Source organism: Microcaecilia unicolor, chromosome 1 (assembly GCF_901765095.1).
Source record: "Microcaecilia unicolor chromosome 1, aMicUni1.1, whole genome shotgun sequence".
NCBI lineage: Eukaryota > Metazoa > Chordata > Amphibia > Gymnophiona > Siphonopidae > Microcaecilia > Microcaecilia unicolor.
This window is the reverse complement of record NC_044031.1, coordinates 618,834,248-618,851,046: the sequence shown is the minus strand read 5'-3', so window position 1 is coordinate 618,851,046 and position 16,799 is coordinate 618,834,248. Positions and strand designations below refer to the sequence as shown.

Genomic DNA, 16,799 nt, shown 5'->3' with positions numbered 1-16,799 from the left:
AATATTGATGACCTGGAAGATTAAATAGATAGATTAATAGCACGTCATTTCAGACTATAGATGCAATTTATATACTACAGAGAATATGGATGATCTACAAGAACTAAGCAATAAGCATAATGAAAAAACATTTTGGATATCAGTAAGAGGTGATGTATTACAGTTCCTGTTATGGGTCATTGTGGTATGCCTTGTTGAAGAGATAGGTCTTCAGTGATTTGCGAAAATTGATTAGATTGTAAATTATTTTCAGGTCCATTGGCAATGTATTCCACAGCTGCATGCGCATATATGAGAAGCTAGATGCATGTGTTAGTTTGTATTTTAGTCCTCTACAACTGGGGAAGTGAAGGTTAAGGAATGTGCGTGCTGATCTTTTAGCATTTCTGGATGGCAAGTCAATAAGGTCTGTCAAATAAGTCGGAGCATCTCCGTGGATGATTTTGTGAACCAGACCTTAAACATAATGCGTTCTTTAAGTGGAAGCCAGTGTAACTTTTCTCTTAGGGGTTTGGCGCTTTCATATTTTGTTTTACCGAATATGAGTCTGGCAGCTGTGTTTTGGGCTGTTTGAAGTTTCTTGATGAGTTGCTCTTTACAGCCAACATATAATGCATTTGCAGTAGTCTAGATGACTTAGCACCATTGACTGTACCAGGTTACGAAAGATGTTTCTTGGGAAGAAAGGTTTTACTCTTTTTAGTTTCCACATAGAGTGGAACATCTTCTTTGTTCTGTTTTTCACGATTTTCAAGTGAAATAGGACCAGGATGGGAAAGGGAGAGAGGTGAGTGGGAATGTGAGGCATAGACCATAGAAGTCTGCCAGGTACTGTCCTTGTTCTAAAACTTCTGAAGTTGTCGTTGAAGCCCCTGAAAAGCTCCACTTCATCCCATCCAAATCTATTCAGCCACGATCAGGGCACATACCGTAGAAGTCCGCCCAGCATTGGCCTTGTTCTCCAATTTCAGAAGCTGAACCTGTCCAGCCAAGATCAGGGCACAGACTGTAGAAGTCTGCCCAGAATTGGATATGCTTTCCAATTACCAATAACAGAGCCCTCTGACCTTTTGCAGTACTGCAACTACAGGAAAGGCCACAGAATTTTCATTTTCCTGTGGAATTTACTAGTCTCTGGAACAGCTGTGGAAACAGGCCCTGAACTGTATCAGGAAAGTGGGGACTGATGCTCGGTGTATATATAACTTTCTTCCTCCTTCTCCCAGTGGATTTTCCTCCCTCAAGCTGGACAAGCAGCAGATGGAGTAGGAGAGCAGCAGCGGATCAGTTCACATTTTCCTCCTTTGCTACCCCAGGCCCATCTTTGCAACTATATAGCTGTACAGTGTCCCATGCAGGTCAAAGCGAGAGTCAGGCCCTGAGGACATGGCATAGGTTATAACATGTTTCTCCTCACCCTCCAGCTGTCTGATCAGTGGAGGAGGGAAGGGAGAGAGAGATTGTAAGTTCTTTGATGTTTTCAATTTTTCGATGAAGAAGTAATCTATCTACTGCGAACTGAGCTTGATTCTCTTGAACTTTTACCATGTCCGTTTCCAGTTTAATTTGTTTAGCGGAAAATTTTTCAATAGTTTTCTTGACTTCTCTTACTTGAACAGAATTGTTTAAAGACACAGATACAAAAGAAGAACAAACCATGTGCAGGGTTTCAAGAGCAGTTCAAATGGATTCCAGTGATATTTCCTGTGGTCTTTTCAGTGGCTGAATCACCGAGGCACATAAGGAAATTTCCTCCTGAGAATAACCAGTAACAGCAACCTCCACCGTTGCCTCTCCCGACACCATAGTCGGAAATAGCTGGATCCCCTCCACTGAAGGCCGAGGAATAATCTCGGCAGTATTTCATCAACCACTTCCTGAGACAAAGTTCGCCTCCCCTTTGAGCCTCCGTTAGTCTGTACTCTCGGTACCGTTGCCCCGTCCGGTCGCGGGAGTGGAGGGGTAGCTGGTCCTACCGGGCTGAGCGAAAGTTCGCCCTCCTGACCGGGGCTCTTCCTCGCCCTGGTAACGGAAACGCCCGAATGCGGGGTTGACACCAAATAGGCTGAGATAGAAGCTTGACACGCTGAGGGGGCTTCTAGCTTCGGGAGAGGAGGTCCCTTAAGCTTGCCTTCCTCTTCGGCATGCTTGTTGCGCGGAAAATGAAAATTTTCAAGCTTTTAGTGGAAGAGCGTTCTCCTCAGCCTTCCTGTATCGCCGCTATCTTCGATTTAAAATTTTTAAATTGAAATTTGAAAATAAACTATAATAGAAATGAAATCACATTACAATTCAATTGTACCATCATTACTATGATGGAAAGAAAAACAATGTATTCAATTCACCAGATTACGGAAGCTAACCTTAACGTAGAGAAAAGAGAGAAAAAGTACAGAGCAAAAAAGGGTAATACTGTTGACCTATCTAATTCCCCCTATACCCATCTTCCCCCAAAAGAAAAATATCAAAGAAACAAGTTATATTTACTTATTCAAAAGAAAGGCCTCCAGTTGAGAAGGATCATTAAAAATATAATTAATCTGGGAAACCATAAGATAAAAATAGCTCCAACAGCTAATACTTTAGATTTTAATTGAAGAAATTGTCTCCTCAGCTGGGTAGCTCCACAAACATCTGGAAAAATAGTAATCTTCTGACCACAATACATCAGATCTTTCTTTGAAAACTAAGCCTTTAAGACTAGCAATTTATACTTCTCAGTACAACATTTGATTTAGACTGTTTATAGCCAGTCTAGTGCGCACATTATTCAGCATCTAATGCTCAAAGGGGTTCTGCGTTGCTTTTACCATTCACGGTAACAGCTACTGATAATCCTATGCAAATGTATTACTTTTTTTGTGTGTGTGCCCAAGTATCTTTATTAACTTTGAAAAGTACAAAAAAAATGTGTACAACAGAATACTGAAGTAAAGAATTCAATGAGACCAAGCAGAACAAAGGAAAACAATTTGTCAGGTGAATTGCTGGATGTGAAAATAAAGAAAGTCATCACCTTTCAAGTACAGTGTCTAGAAAATATCAGAAACATATATTAAAGCTGTTAAGTAAGTATTTAAGCATTGGACATATAGAGGGGCATAATCGAACGGAAACGCCTATCTCCATGGGCGTTTATCTCCGAGAACGGGTCCGTGAAGGGGCGGGCCGAACCGTATTTTCGAAAAAAATGGACGTTTTTGAGCTGGGCGTTTTTTTTTTTTTAGCGATAATGGAAAGTAAAAATGCCCACCTCAAAAACGTCCTAATCCGAGCCATTTGGTCGTGGGAGGGGCCACGATTCATAGTACACTCGCCCCCCTGACATGCCAGGACACCAACTGGGCACCCTAGAGGTCAGTGCGGTGGACTTCAGACAACGGTCCCACATGCATAGCTCCCTTACCACGGGTGCTGAGCCCCCAACCCCCCAACCCCCTCCCCCAAAACCCACTACCCACAAATGTACAACACTACCATAGCTCTTAGGGGTGAAGGGGCACCTACATGTGGGTACAGTGGGTTTTGCAGGCCTCCCATTTACCAGCACAAGTGTTACAGGTAGGGGGGGGATGGGCCTGGGTCCGCCTGGCTGAAGTGCACTGCGGTACCCACTAAAAGTGCTCCAGGGACCTGCATACACGCAGGCCTCTAGGACTTGTTGCTGCTGTATAACATTGGCACACCAGTTGACTCCTGAAGACTAATCTCTCCGAAAACGTCCTTTATTGGAATAACCGCGTTTACTCACAGTTAACTGCAGATCAGAGGTTGTGCCCCACTGGCAACGAGTCTCCCTGGTACTGAGATTAGTAGTAGGTCAGAGCTGGCAGAATGCTGTACAATGCCCTCTTTCAGCCACATTCAAGGTAAGAACTAAGTTCTGTAACGTGGCTAACACAGGAAAGGGAACTAAAACTGGCTTACAAAAATGGCCACTACCACATGGACTACAACAGGAAACACAACAGGGCACACTCTGACCCAGTAGGCAGGGGGAAAAGCACCATGGGAGAAGAGCCTACCAACTACCAACATCGTGAGACTGTAAAACAAGCTAATGAAATCACGGAGCCCAATATCCTACACCCACAACAATGCAATGCTGATGTGACCCTGTACTGCACCCGAGAGCCACATCTGACCCAGGGAAAGGCTGTGACAGGATCAAACACATTCTGCTGTTGGGAGGTGGGTATGGCATTTGAGGCTGGCATACAGGCTGGCAAAAAAGGTTTGTAAAGTGGGAGTTTTTTGGTGGGAGGGGGTTAGTGACCACTGAGGGAGTCCGGGGAGGTCATCCTCGATTCCCTCCAGTGGTCATCTGGGCAGTTGGGGCACTTTTTTGGGACTTGTTCGTGAAAAAAAAGGGTCCAAAAGAAGTGACCCAAAATCGCAGAAAAAACGCCCTTTTTTTCCGATTATCAGCTTAAGACGCCCATCTCTCCTCGGCTGATAACCATGCCCCAGTCCCGCCTCCACCATGCCTCCGACACGCCCCCATCAACTTTATTCGTTTCCGCGAGGGAGTGCAGTTGGAAACGCCCAAAATCGACTTTCAATTATACTGATTTGGGCACCTTTGCGAGAAAAACGCCCATCTCCCGATTTGGGTCGAAATATAGGCGTTTTTCTCTTTCTAAAATAAGCAGGATAGGAGTCCAAACTAGACCATACTTTAAGTGCCAATGGAGAAAGATCTTTCTTATCTATTACTGAGACTTCAAATTGATGAAGTTGCAATACAGATTGCCACCAGAAATTAATATTTAAAAGAGAGTTATCTTTCCAATTGGATAGTACGGATTTTACAACAACTGCTAATAAAATGTTGAGAAATTTAGAGTCATGTTTATCCGGAGAGGTGTCCAATGCCAGAGAACCAAAAATAATCATTTTCCAGGAGATTGGTTGTTGAATATGTAGAATTTTGGAAATAATGTTCCATGTCTTTTCCCAAAAGGCATGAGTGAGACTGCATTCAAAAAGAAGATGTTTCAGATGACCAAACAAAATCAAAATGTGAGCTAATGGTTGGAGTGGCATGTACATTAAGGGGTATTAACTCAGTTTTTTGTTTATTGATCTTGAAGCCTGAAAAATAAGAGTAAGTTTCTACCAGTTTTAAAAATGTTTCTATAGATTGTATAGGATTTGTGAAGAATAGTAGGCCACTGCTTTGATTTCTTCATTTTTAAAGGAAATGCCATATATAGTAGAATTATGACGGATGGAAATAAGTAGGGGTTCCAGAACTAAATTAAATAGAAGAGGTGACAGCAGGCAGCCTTGTCTGGTGCCTCTCTTCAAACTTATTTGCTTTGATAGTGTATTATTTGCAATAATGCAGGCAGAGGGATTAGTGTATAGTATTTTAATTTTATTGATGAAAGAATCTGGTGCTCCAAATTTATGAAGGACAGAGAATAAGAAGTTCCATTCTACTCTATCTAATGCTTTTTCAGCATCAATAACCATTGCTATAACAGGTTGATCTAGAGATTTAGCAAGCAAGGAAACCTGGTGAAACAAGCAGGGATTGTTGGTGATTAATCTACCTGGCATAAACCCAACTTGATTGGGATGAATAACAGAACCAATGATTAAACACAGACGGTTAGACAGGATTTTTGCAAATATTTTGTAATCTACATTTAGTAGAGCTATTGGCTGATAATTGGAGACCTGTGTAGGATCTTATTAGGTTTTGGTATAATAGTGATAACTGCCTCAAAGAATCTATTGGGTGTTTTTTTTTAACTCATGTTTATTAAAGTAATTGCAAGATAACATGACATGTTCAAAACCAGAAGTTTTCAAATGTACAATCAAAAAAGTCATCCCTCAAGCTTAAGATAACAATTTTTACAACATTTCCTCCCCCCCCCCCTTCTTCACCCCTCCCCTCCCCTCTTCAAGAATTCAGTATTCTGCTTCGAGCAACTGGAGTTAACATGTCCCAAAAGGGCGCCCAAGTTGTGCAAAATATATCTCCCTTTTTCCCCCACCAAGTTTTTAATGAAGAGTCATTTTCTAGTTGTTCAATCAAATCTTTACTAAATACTTTATAAAATTCGCTAGGAAGACCATCTGGTCCAGGTGCTTTCCTAGACTTTAATTGGTTAATAGAGATTAAGATTTCTTGATCAGTTAAAGGGGAATGGAGTGAGTCTCTTTCTTTTGTGGACCAGGAAGGGAAAGAGATATTATTTAGAAAATTTTGTAGTTGAGATTGGGAATATGAGGTTTCTGTATAAAATTTGTGAAAAGGTTCAAGTATATCTTTTGTTTCAGTATAATATCAGAATTTTTTTGTTTTATTGTAGGCATCTGTGTTTTAATTGTTTTCCTTTTCAGATAGTTAGCGAGCATATGACTGCATTTATTCTGTTCAGCATACTGGGATTGATTGCGAATAAAGATCTCATGGCCAGCTTTTATACTCCATAATCTGTTATATTTGTTTTTGGTTTGATATATGGAATTGAGAATGTTTGGATTAGGAGATACAATATATTGTTGTTCCAGTGATTTTAATTCATTCTCCAATTCTGTAAGGTGTTTATATCTTTCGTTATTTTGGTGTGCAGAGATAGCAATGAATTCTCCTCTTATAGTGGCCTTGAAAGCTTCCCAAATTGTGATTTGGTTTATGTTAGGATTTTGATTACAGGCAAAAAAAATCAACAATTGCATTTTTTAATTCTGTTTTTGTAGTTATCATCCATTAATAATAGACTATTAAGTCTCCAGAAGGGTTTTTTTTTAAATGAGGTAGATGTATTAATTTGAAGAGTAATACAGATTGCTGCATGATCTGAGATTGTAATTGGAGATATGTCTGAAGAAATAGTTGGTTCCAGTAAATTATTAGAAATTAAAAAATAATCAATTCTTGGAAAACTATGGTGAGGATTAGAAAAAAAAGTGCATTCTCTGGAATCCGGGTGAAACTGTCTCCATGGATCAATCAGATGATATGTATTTATCATAGAGAGTAAGGCAGCGTGTGCTTTAGGTATATGGTAAATTATATTGGATTGTCTGTCTAACCATGTATCTAGAGGCATATTGAAATCACAGGCTGTGATAATGGGAACTGGAGGGTACTGGAGGGTTAGGGGCATAAACATTGAGCAAATTTAGTTCTACACCATTTACAACTATATTTAACAGAAACCATCTTCCCTCTGCATCTTTTGTTTCGCTGCCCTGCTCTTCTTTCTTCTTGCTCCTCACGTAAAAGGAGCGTCAGCATGCACAGGAGGAGCAAGAAGAAAGAAGAGCAGGGCAGCGAACGCTGCTGCGCCGGAGACTGGCGCTGAAGAAGGCTTCGGCTGGCGGGGGTTGGGGACCCCCACCAGCCAAGCCAGGGGCCCGGACGAAATTTACGGGGGCCCTGGTCCCCGTGGCCGCCCGTAGCTATGCCACTGGCTCAAAGGAAATCGCATGAATGTGAGATGTGCGGAAATTCTGCAAGAAGCTTGGTAGGGAAACTGTCTGTTAAAACAGGTTCATGTGCTTTCCTCTCACAGTACTTGTGGTACTTGTACAGTAATGATAACTCTCATCCATTTTAATTGGTAACTCTGTTTTCTGCAGATTGGTCGGAGTCAGAGGTGGATCTTTGTGAATATTCCCGGAAGCTCCAGACAGGCTGTGCATGTTAACATGGGGACTGTAAGTGTACAACCATGAAGGGGCTGTGGGAGTGGGCAAGAGAGCTGATGTCTTCCTAAGTCTACATCTATAGGCAAACTTCACCATCATTTACTGGAGCTTCTAATGAAGTGGAGGGCAGAGGACAGGAGGAGTTTTAGGAAGTGATCTGGGCAGTGAGTGGTATAAGGTGTTGGGGGGTGTAGTACAGGGGACAGGCGGGGTTTTAAGGAATGATCTGGGCAGTGGTATAAGGTGGTGGTGGAGTACAGGGAACAGGAGGAGTTTAGGGAGTGATCTGGGCAATGGTATCAGGTGGGGAGGTGTAGTACAGGGGGTGTGGGGTTTTAAGGAGTGATATGGGCAGTGGTAAACGATGGGGGTGGAGTGCAGGGGACAAGAGGAGTTTTAGGAAGTGATTTGAGTAGTGGTATAAGGTGGGAGTGGAGTGCAAGGAACAGGAGGGATTTAGGGAGTGATCTGGACAGTGGTGTAAGGTGGGGGTAGGGGGTGGATTGCAGGGGACAGAAGGGGTTTTAGGGAGTGATCTGGGCAGTGGTGTAAGGTGGGGGGTGGAGGGCAGGACTGAATATGGTTCTTACTGCTGTATCCTGAAATGTGTGAAAAGGACAGATGTGGATATTTGTACAGTGTTCTTAATCTTTGCATGAATTCATTCCTGCGTTCATGTGGCACTCTGTACAGAGTATGTAATAAATCTGTGACCTGTTTCATGTGCATCTGTGTAAAATTTCATGCAGGTAGATCTTGTCTGTCCCTCAGTAACCAGCACACACTGATGTCCAGTACTTGATTTCCTTTTCTCCAGACCCTTGGTGATGTGATTCACAGTTTGTGCACAAGACTCGGAGTCAGTACCCAGGAGCGTGTAGCTGAATATGGAGTCACTTGGGCAGAGGATGCAGGTTGGTCAATCTTAGTAATGAAAAAAGACTTTTTTAACCAACCTGCTCCAGCTGTCCTAGACAGAGATGGAGGTGTTATAAAATATGAATTAATGCCAGGTAGCAGTGAACAAAGGCTTATGGCCCTGTGACTTAGTAGATACTGGTTTTGATTGATCTGTAAGCCCAAAGGAGCCACTGAGAAATTTTCTATGGGAGTAGACAAGTCCTTGGACACTTCACTTAGGGAGGGGGTTGCAACCTCTGTCTGTGGAGGATTTGAATCATAGATCGGACACACATTTGTCTATGATCATTGAGGTGCACAGGATGCTTCCAAGAGGCTGAGGATAAACCTCACTTCCTGATCTTTCTGTGGTTCTCTTTAGTTTAGTTTAATTTAATACCAGAACTTATATTCCACTCTTTCAAATTACAGAACAGAGTACAACAAGGTGAATTTCTAAACTTAATTGCCAGAAATGGGACTGAAAGTTTAGGCACAAGGCCTATGTAGATCAGGGATTCTGGCTCCATCAACCCCATAGTTGAGACTGATCCTGTAACTTTTACCACAGTATTACTGTGGTAATGGGGAACATTTTTTGGATTTCAACGGTAACACCAAAATTTGGTGATGGTAAATGGTCATGCGGTATTGCCACCAGAATGAGGACCAAAACTATGATACTCCCATGGTAATGGGGATAAATGGGTGACTAGCCATCCCTCCCCGAGCCTACCTTAATGAACCCCAGTCTTTTCTGCCCAGCACCACTGCTTCTTCAGAATGGCTTCCAAGAGTTCCTGCAGCAATCTCAGCCTAGGTAGAGCAATGGCAGTGGTCAGGAAAGAGTGGGGTTCTTTTCTGCCGCCAAAGAGGCCACTGGACTGCCAGGATTCCTCAGGGTAGACCCAGGGAGGGCCTACTGAGGTTCAGGGGTGGGGAACTGTAGTGTGCAGGAGGGGAGAGGTAGAGGTCCTGGAAAATGCAGATGGAGTGTGAATGCAGGGAGGGGGCTGGAAAATATAGATGTGTGTGTGTGCAGGGAGAGGTGCTGGAAAATATAACATACATAGTAACATAGTAGATGATGGCAGAAAAAGATCTGCACGGTCCATCCAGTCTGCCCAAGAAGATAAATTCATATGTGCTACTTTTTTTATTTGTACTGTCCTCTTCAGTGCACAGACCGTATAAGTCTGGCCAGCCCTATCCCCACCTTCCAACCACCAACCCCGCCTCCCAACCACCAGCTCTGGCACAGACCGTATAAGTCTGCCCAGCACTATCCCTGCCACCCACCACCGGCTCTGGCACAGACCGTATAAGTCTGCCCAGCACTATCCCCGCCTCCCAACCACCAGCTCTGGCACAGACCGTATAAGTCTGCCCAGCACTATCCCTGCCACCCACCACCGGCTCTGGCACAGACCGTATAAGTCTGCCCAGCACTAGCCCCACCTCCCAACCACCAGCTCTGCCACCCATTCTAGGCTAAGCTCCTGAGGATCCCTTTCTTCTGCACAGGATTCCTTTATGTTTATCTCACGCATGTTTGAATTCCGTTACCGTTTTCATCTCCACCACCTGGATGTGTATGTGTGCAGGCGCAACTAGAAATAAAGATGAATGGAATATGGGTGCAGGAAGGGGGCTGGAGTGTGAGTAAAAGAAGAGATGCTGAAAAAAGATGGATGGTATGTGTGTGTGCAGGGGGGCCTGAAAACAAAGATGGGTGGAATGTGGGTGCAGGGAGGGGGGCTACTACTACTACTTATCATTTCTATAGCACTACTAGACATACGCAGAGAGTAATAATTATCAACCTATTGCTAATCTCCCTTTTCTCACAAAAATTATTGAGACAGTCATTCACTCTCAGCTCCAACATTTCTTGACCAAAACTAATGCCCTTCACCCAAACCAAACGGGATTCCATGCACAGCACAGCACCGAAACTGCTCTGTTAGGGGTCACCACTTATATACACCGTTATCTAGATATTAATAGCTCTGTAATCATGCTATCATTTGATTTATCAGCGGTGTTTGATCTTGAGGACCATACTATTCTATTAGATAGGCAGATATGCTATCTCAGTTAGGACTTCGTGATACAGCTTTTGAATGGTTCCAATCATATCTTTCCAACTGTATCTACGTTGTTCATTTCCAGAATGACACATCAACACCTTTTTCACTATGCTCAGGAATATCAAAGGGCTCCATTCTGTCACCTATGCAATTTAATATTTTCATGGCATCTTTCCTTAACTTGGTTCAGTCTTTAGGATTTACAGCTTACGTATATGCAGATGACATTCAATTGTTACGTGCTTTTGAGCCACATAACCTCAAAATGATTTCTGATACTAACTCTAAATTGACACAGTTGGCTATGTGGCTTCAAAATGATAGGCTTGTGCTTAATCCTGAAAAATCAAGATGCATCCTGTTTTCAAACTGTCCTAATACTATTCTGCCAAATACTCTCATGCTTTTTTCAGTACCAGTTCATCAACATTCTACAGTAAAGGTCTTAGGAGTTATCCTAGATGAGACACTCTCGTTCTGACTGCAGATCGCTACCGTGATTTGTAGATGCTTTTACCGTGTCAGACAAATTTGATCAATGAAATCTTTCATATGTCCTCTAGCTTTAAATATCCTGATTCATTCTTTTGTTATCAACCAACTCGATTATTGCAACATACGTTATAATGGACTTATACGAAAGGATATATGCCATTTACAACTCATACAAAACACTGCCATTATATTAATTACCGGTTCTAAAAAGTTTGATCATGTCTCACTACTTCTTAAGGCAGCACACTGGCTGCCTTTACCTCATCAAATTATTTACAAAACGTTGCTCCTAGTGCTTAAGGATCTCATAACTAGCAAACCCTAATACCTTTCCCACCTATTGACTCCCTACATCCCTTCATTAACACTAAGATCAGCCACTCAACAACACCTTGTGGTTAAGCAATTCTGTCTTATCCTTATCAGGTTCTACGTATAGCTCCCCTTCACCCTTGAGTCACCTTTTGCAACTTTGGCATACTTTTGCACCTCCTATCCCTAACATACCTATGAAATGTCTTGTCGCTGCATTTTACCGTATTGGGTATTGTTTTTCTCCCATTTGCATCTTTGCTTTCCTGACTACTTTACCAGCTTCTCTTAGCTTTTCCAGATATTGTCGTTTTCCTCTTTCTATGATCTCTTGTAGTTTATAAAGACTAACCTCTTTTTCCTTACTTTTTCAGCTACTAATTTTGAGAATCAAAGTGGCCTGCTTTTCCTCTTACTTTTAGTTACTTTCTTACAAAAAGGTTTGTTGCCCTTAAAATAGCAGTGGGTTTGTTGCCCACTATGTTTCTACTTCCTCCAGATGCTGCCATCCAGCTAACAACTACTTGAGGTAATCCCCCCATTTGAACAACATTAGTTTTTTTTAAAGGTTGGAACCTTCACTTTTGAATGAACCCTCTCCACAGCTATCTTAATCTTAAACCACACCATCCAGTGATCATTGGATGCCAAATGATCACCCACTATAATATCAGAAACACTCTCTCCATTCAAAAGCACAAAATGCAATATGGCCCATTCCCTATGGGTGCAATTACCGACTGCTGGAATAGTTTCCCCTGTAGAGAATCTAGGATCTCGCTAATTCTAGAAGACCCTACAATAGGGATACCCCAATCCACATCTGGCATATTAAAATCACCTATTAATAGTACTTCCCCGTTCAAAGCTATATTTTGAATGTCTTCAATTAAATCTCTGTCCACTTCATCTATCTGTGAATGTAAATACATTTTCCATTCCATGTTTCCATATTAACTCAGTCCCTTTTCCTTACATTGTAAGTCCTGTGAGTCTGTCACTGTAATATTATCGTTAACTTATAATGTCATTCCTCTTTCCTTTCTTCCTATCCTGTCCTTCCTGAATAGATTGTAGCCCAGTATAACTATATTCTAGTCATGAACCATACCTCCATTTCCACCACTAAATCCAAGTCATCCTCTTCCATCACAGCCAGAACCCTATTCCCTATACTACAGTCATTAGTGTACACTGCTTTCTAGATTGTAGATATCTGAAAAACCCAACTGACTGTGGTAATAATAGGACAGGTTTTGGAAGCCCTGCCCTGGGTTGATTTGCTCTGATTAGGCTATTGAATGTTTCCTTTTGTTCATTGCCTTTCTGTGCTCTTCCTGGGGTGACAGAGAGTCTGGAGAGCCCCTTGAACCCCTCCCTGTACATCCTGGACCTGCTACAGGAGATGCAGACCCCAGAGAGAATGTCCTTCAAGCTCTGGTTCTACCAGATACACTGGGAACAGCCACTGGAGTTCAACAACAAGCTCTGTGTTGACATGCAGTACCACCAGGTGAGCACATGGTCTCCTATGTTATCAGTAGGTGAAAGCGTCTCTGCAAGATATCGGCAGGTGGGAGTGTTTCTGCAGGTGATGGTCTGTGTGTTTGTGTGAATGTGTCTGTAGACAAGAGTGTCTTCAGAGTGTTTACAAATATATCTTTAAGGTGTTAGTAGGGTCTGTGGGATGCCTGCAGGGTGTTAAGAGCTGACAGTGTGTCAGCATAGGGTAGAGGAAGGAGCAGTGAAGATACCATCTGCTTGCAGTAATAATTCAGTTCCACTTGCCAAAGGGAAGGGAAAGCCATTGGGAAAAGCCTGACATGTCATGACTGTCTCTTCTTTTGTGCTCCTGGATGTAGGTACTGAAGCTCTATGAAACAGGTCAGCTCTTGCTGCGTAAGGAGCATGCACCCATCTCCCAGGCAGAACTGGCATCCAGGATGGCAGCACTGAAGCACCGGGCTACTGCAGTGTTTCACCCGCCCAACAGGTAAATTCATCTGCAGGAGTCACAAGGAGCAGATGTCAAAACTTTTCCAGTTACAAAAAGCCATGCCCAAGGGAGAACCAATTCTATAGCAGAGGTGCTACCATTTATGCACCATAATGTGCATAACACAAGAGACACAGTACAGACCCCTCCCTTGAAAATATCCACATCTGGGTACTGATTACAGACCCCTACTCTAGAAATATCAAAACTCAGAAGACACAGTATAAGCCTGTCCCCCACAAATATCCATACCCAGTGGATACAGTACAGACCCCTCCCCCAGAAATATTCACACCCAGGGGACACAGCATAGACTCCTCCCTCACAAATATCCACACCTAGGGCATACAGAACAGACCCCTCCCCCAGAAATATCCATACCCAGGGGACACAGAACAGACCCCTACCTCACAAATATCCACACCTAGGGCATACAGAACAGACCCGCCCCCAAAAAATATCCATACCCAGGGGACACAGAACAGACCCCTCTCCCAGCAACAGTGACAATGCAGCATATCTAGTGATAGGGAGAGTAATTTTCAAAGCCATTTCTGGGACTGAACAGTGCACTACACTTGTAAATAGTCTTTTATAAAATTGTCCGCTCTGTGTGATGTATATACGTAATGCCGTTTCCCCTGAATTTGGCACATTTTTGTATAACCCTGCACGCCAAAATGGTCTGACAAATAACCCAAGAGGGGACGTGGCCTGGGAGGGTGATGGGTGGGTTGGGGCAGTGGGAGTACACGCCCAACTTGTGTATCAGGATTTACAGTAAGTTTCAGCAGGCGTAAGTCCTCGCGGACACAGTTGGGTCCGGGAATCTGCATTACCAGGGGCGTAGCCAGACAGCAGATTTTGGGTGGGCCTAGTCAAGAAGTGGGTGGGCACCAAGTGTTCTCCTCCCCCCCCCCCCCCCCCCCCCCAATGCAATGAGGCCAGCATCAGCAGCTTAGGAAGCTTAGACTGCTGAAGTGGAAAGCAGTGTTTTCAGCACCATCAGGGGGAGGTCTTCAGCTGGTGGAGCTTGGGATCTCCACTAGCTAGCACTAAATATATGCTGCTGTTGGGTGGGCCTGAGCCCTAAGTGGATGGGCCCTGGCCCACCCAGGCCCCACCTGTGGCTACGCCACTGCATTAAACACTATTCTAGAAAAGGCACTTAGCTCGGACTGCCCTTTAGGGAATAGCGCTTAGCGGGGAAGAGCCTAGTGGTTAGTGCAGTGGTTTGATTCCCACTGTGGCTCCTTGTGACTCTGGGCAAGTCACTTAACCCTCCATTGCCCCAGGTACAAAATAAAAACCTGTATATAATATATAAACTGGTTTGATTGTAACCCACAGAAAGGCTGTTTATCAAGCCCCAAGTCCTTTCACATTGAAATCCAGCAAAACCCATGCAACAATGTTTATGGTGCAGTTTTTAGACAACAATAAGAATTGGGGGGTTACCAATGAAGTGAAACATTGCACAGAATTTTAGTGCTGTATAAGAAGATTTTTTAATGCCAGTGATTCACCGGGTTCACCCCAAAGTCTTAATTATTCCAGTAGGAGAAGATGGGGTTCTGAGGCTCTTTCCTCCTATTTTTAGCACACTCTGGTGCAAGGTGTGTAGTATTGAAGTAAGAGAGATACTGTTTATGCTGGCTCATGAAGAGAGAATTGAATGAATGAGATGCAATTTTCAGACAACCCATATTGCTGTGAACTCCTGTGTGGCTCAGAACTGAGTTGCTCATTTTGAAAGGAAAACCACATACTTCCACAAAAACAGCAAAAGCAGCCAGAAAAAAGGGGGTAGAAGTGACCACAATAAGACTGTTCCAGGTTAAGATAAAATAAAGGTTTATTCACAAATCCAAAATGAGTTCATTCATTATTGATGCACAAACCACACCTTGTAGCATATATGTTGACAGATGAACAAACCTGAAGGTACTCAGTCTTACAAGCAGGTGATGAACAAGTAGATACTCAGTCTTACTGTCTTAAATCGTGTGCAGTACAGATGGACCCTACATGGGCCATGTTTCGGCAAATATGCCTTCCTCAAGTGTCCTTTATGTATGGCCCAGATTGTTAGTAAAACAGAATACAGTAGATCTGAGAAGACATGAAGATTGTACAGCCTGAGAATCCCAGGGGAGAAGGGCCTCAAAGGAATGAGAAGCTAGAGAAAGGCTTTTATTTTTTACCCCAGGTAGTTTTGTTTCTGTGCCATAAATAAATGTATAGAAAATAAATATGCCTTTAACACCTTATGAAATTGTAAATAGGATTCTACTAGTTTCAACTCCAAGGGAACTATGATAGGACTACTAGTCTCAACTCCAAAACCAGAACTATGATAGGACTTATATTTCACATGCTTTACAAAAGGAAACTGCAACAAGTAACAGTCCTTAGATCTAAAAGAATGAACTGTTGTTCCCATAGTGAATAGCTCCACCAAATAATCGCTCTTTACCTGGTTTAATGGCTTTGAGAATTATCCTCTAACTGCAGAGTCCCAAAAAGTGAGAAGATCTTTACATCCAGGGACCTGCTGTTGTCTAATCCTTCATGTGCAGCCCAGCCAGCAGTATCTCCCAGCCACCAAGTGCTTATCCTTTACCTGACGTGGTCATGTCAATTCTCTTGTCGATAACCAATGTGACAAGGCGGTGGGCATAGCCAGAAGGATGCTGGGCATATCCAGTAGAAGAAAGGAGGTGTTGATGCCTGTGCAAAGTCATTGGTCAGACCCCACTTGGAGTATTATGTTCAGTGTCAGAGGCTGTACCTTGCTAAGATTTGAGGCAGTTCAGAGGAGGGTGACGAAAATGATATGGGGCTTGTGCCAAAAGATGTATGAGAAGAGACTGGAAGACCTGAATATGTATACTCTAGAGCAGGGGGTGTCCGACCTCGGCCCTCGCCAGGTCAGGTTTTCAAGATTTCCACTATGAATATGCATGAGATCTATTTGCATACAACAGAAGCAGTGCATTTCTGTGTTAAACTCCCACAAGAACGGGAGAGTTGACAGATATGGATTAGATTTTTATTGTGGAAAAGATTTATATATTTGGATGAATAATCAACAGCCACGATAAGTATACAACAAGATCCTTGAAGATTGGTGAAGTTATAAAGGAATGGAAGCGATGATATAGACTTGGACTAGATGTTCATTGAGAAAAAGATCCATGTACTAGGATAAGTAATCAACGGTGGTGTAAGCCTGTTGTGAATCACTAGCCCCTGTTTAGTAACAGTCAGATCTTAATTGTATTAGGTAGTAAATGGTTGTAGTAAATGGTGTGTAAATGTTAAGTGTGGATGAG

General features: G+C 42.8%; 1 protein-coding gene across 1 annotated transcript in view; it reads left to right on the top strand.

Moving 5' to 3' along the window:
• The window catches only part of LOC115481096 (unconventional myosin-XV-like), a 95,919-nt gene that overhangs the window by 64,549 nt on the left and 14,571 nt on the right, over positions 1-16,799 (top strand). Inside the window, exons 10-13 of the mRNA XM_030220123.1 lie at positions 7,603-7,680; positions 8,489-8,585; positions 12,818-12,981; positions 13,331-13,461. Coding sequence (XP_030075983.1) covers positions 7,603-7,680; positions 8,489-8,585; positions 12,818-12,981; positions 13,331-13,461 — 470 coding nt within the window. The remainder of the gene's footprint in view (positions 1-7,602; positions 7,681-8,488; positions 8,586-12,817; positions 12,982-13,330; positions 13,462-16,799) is intronic.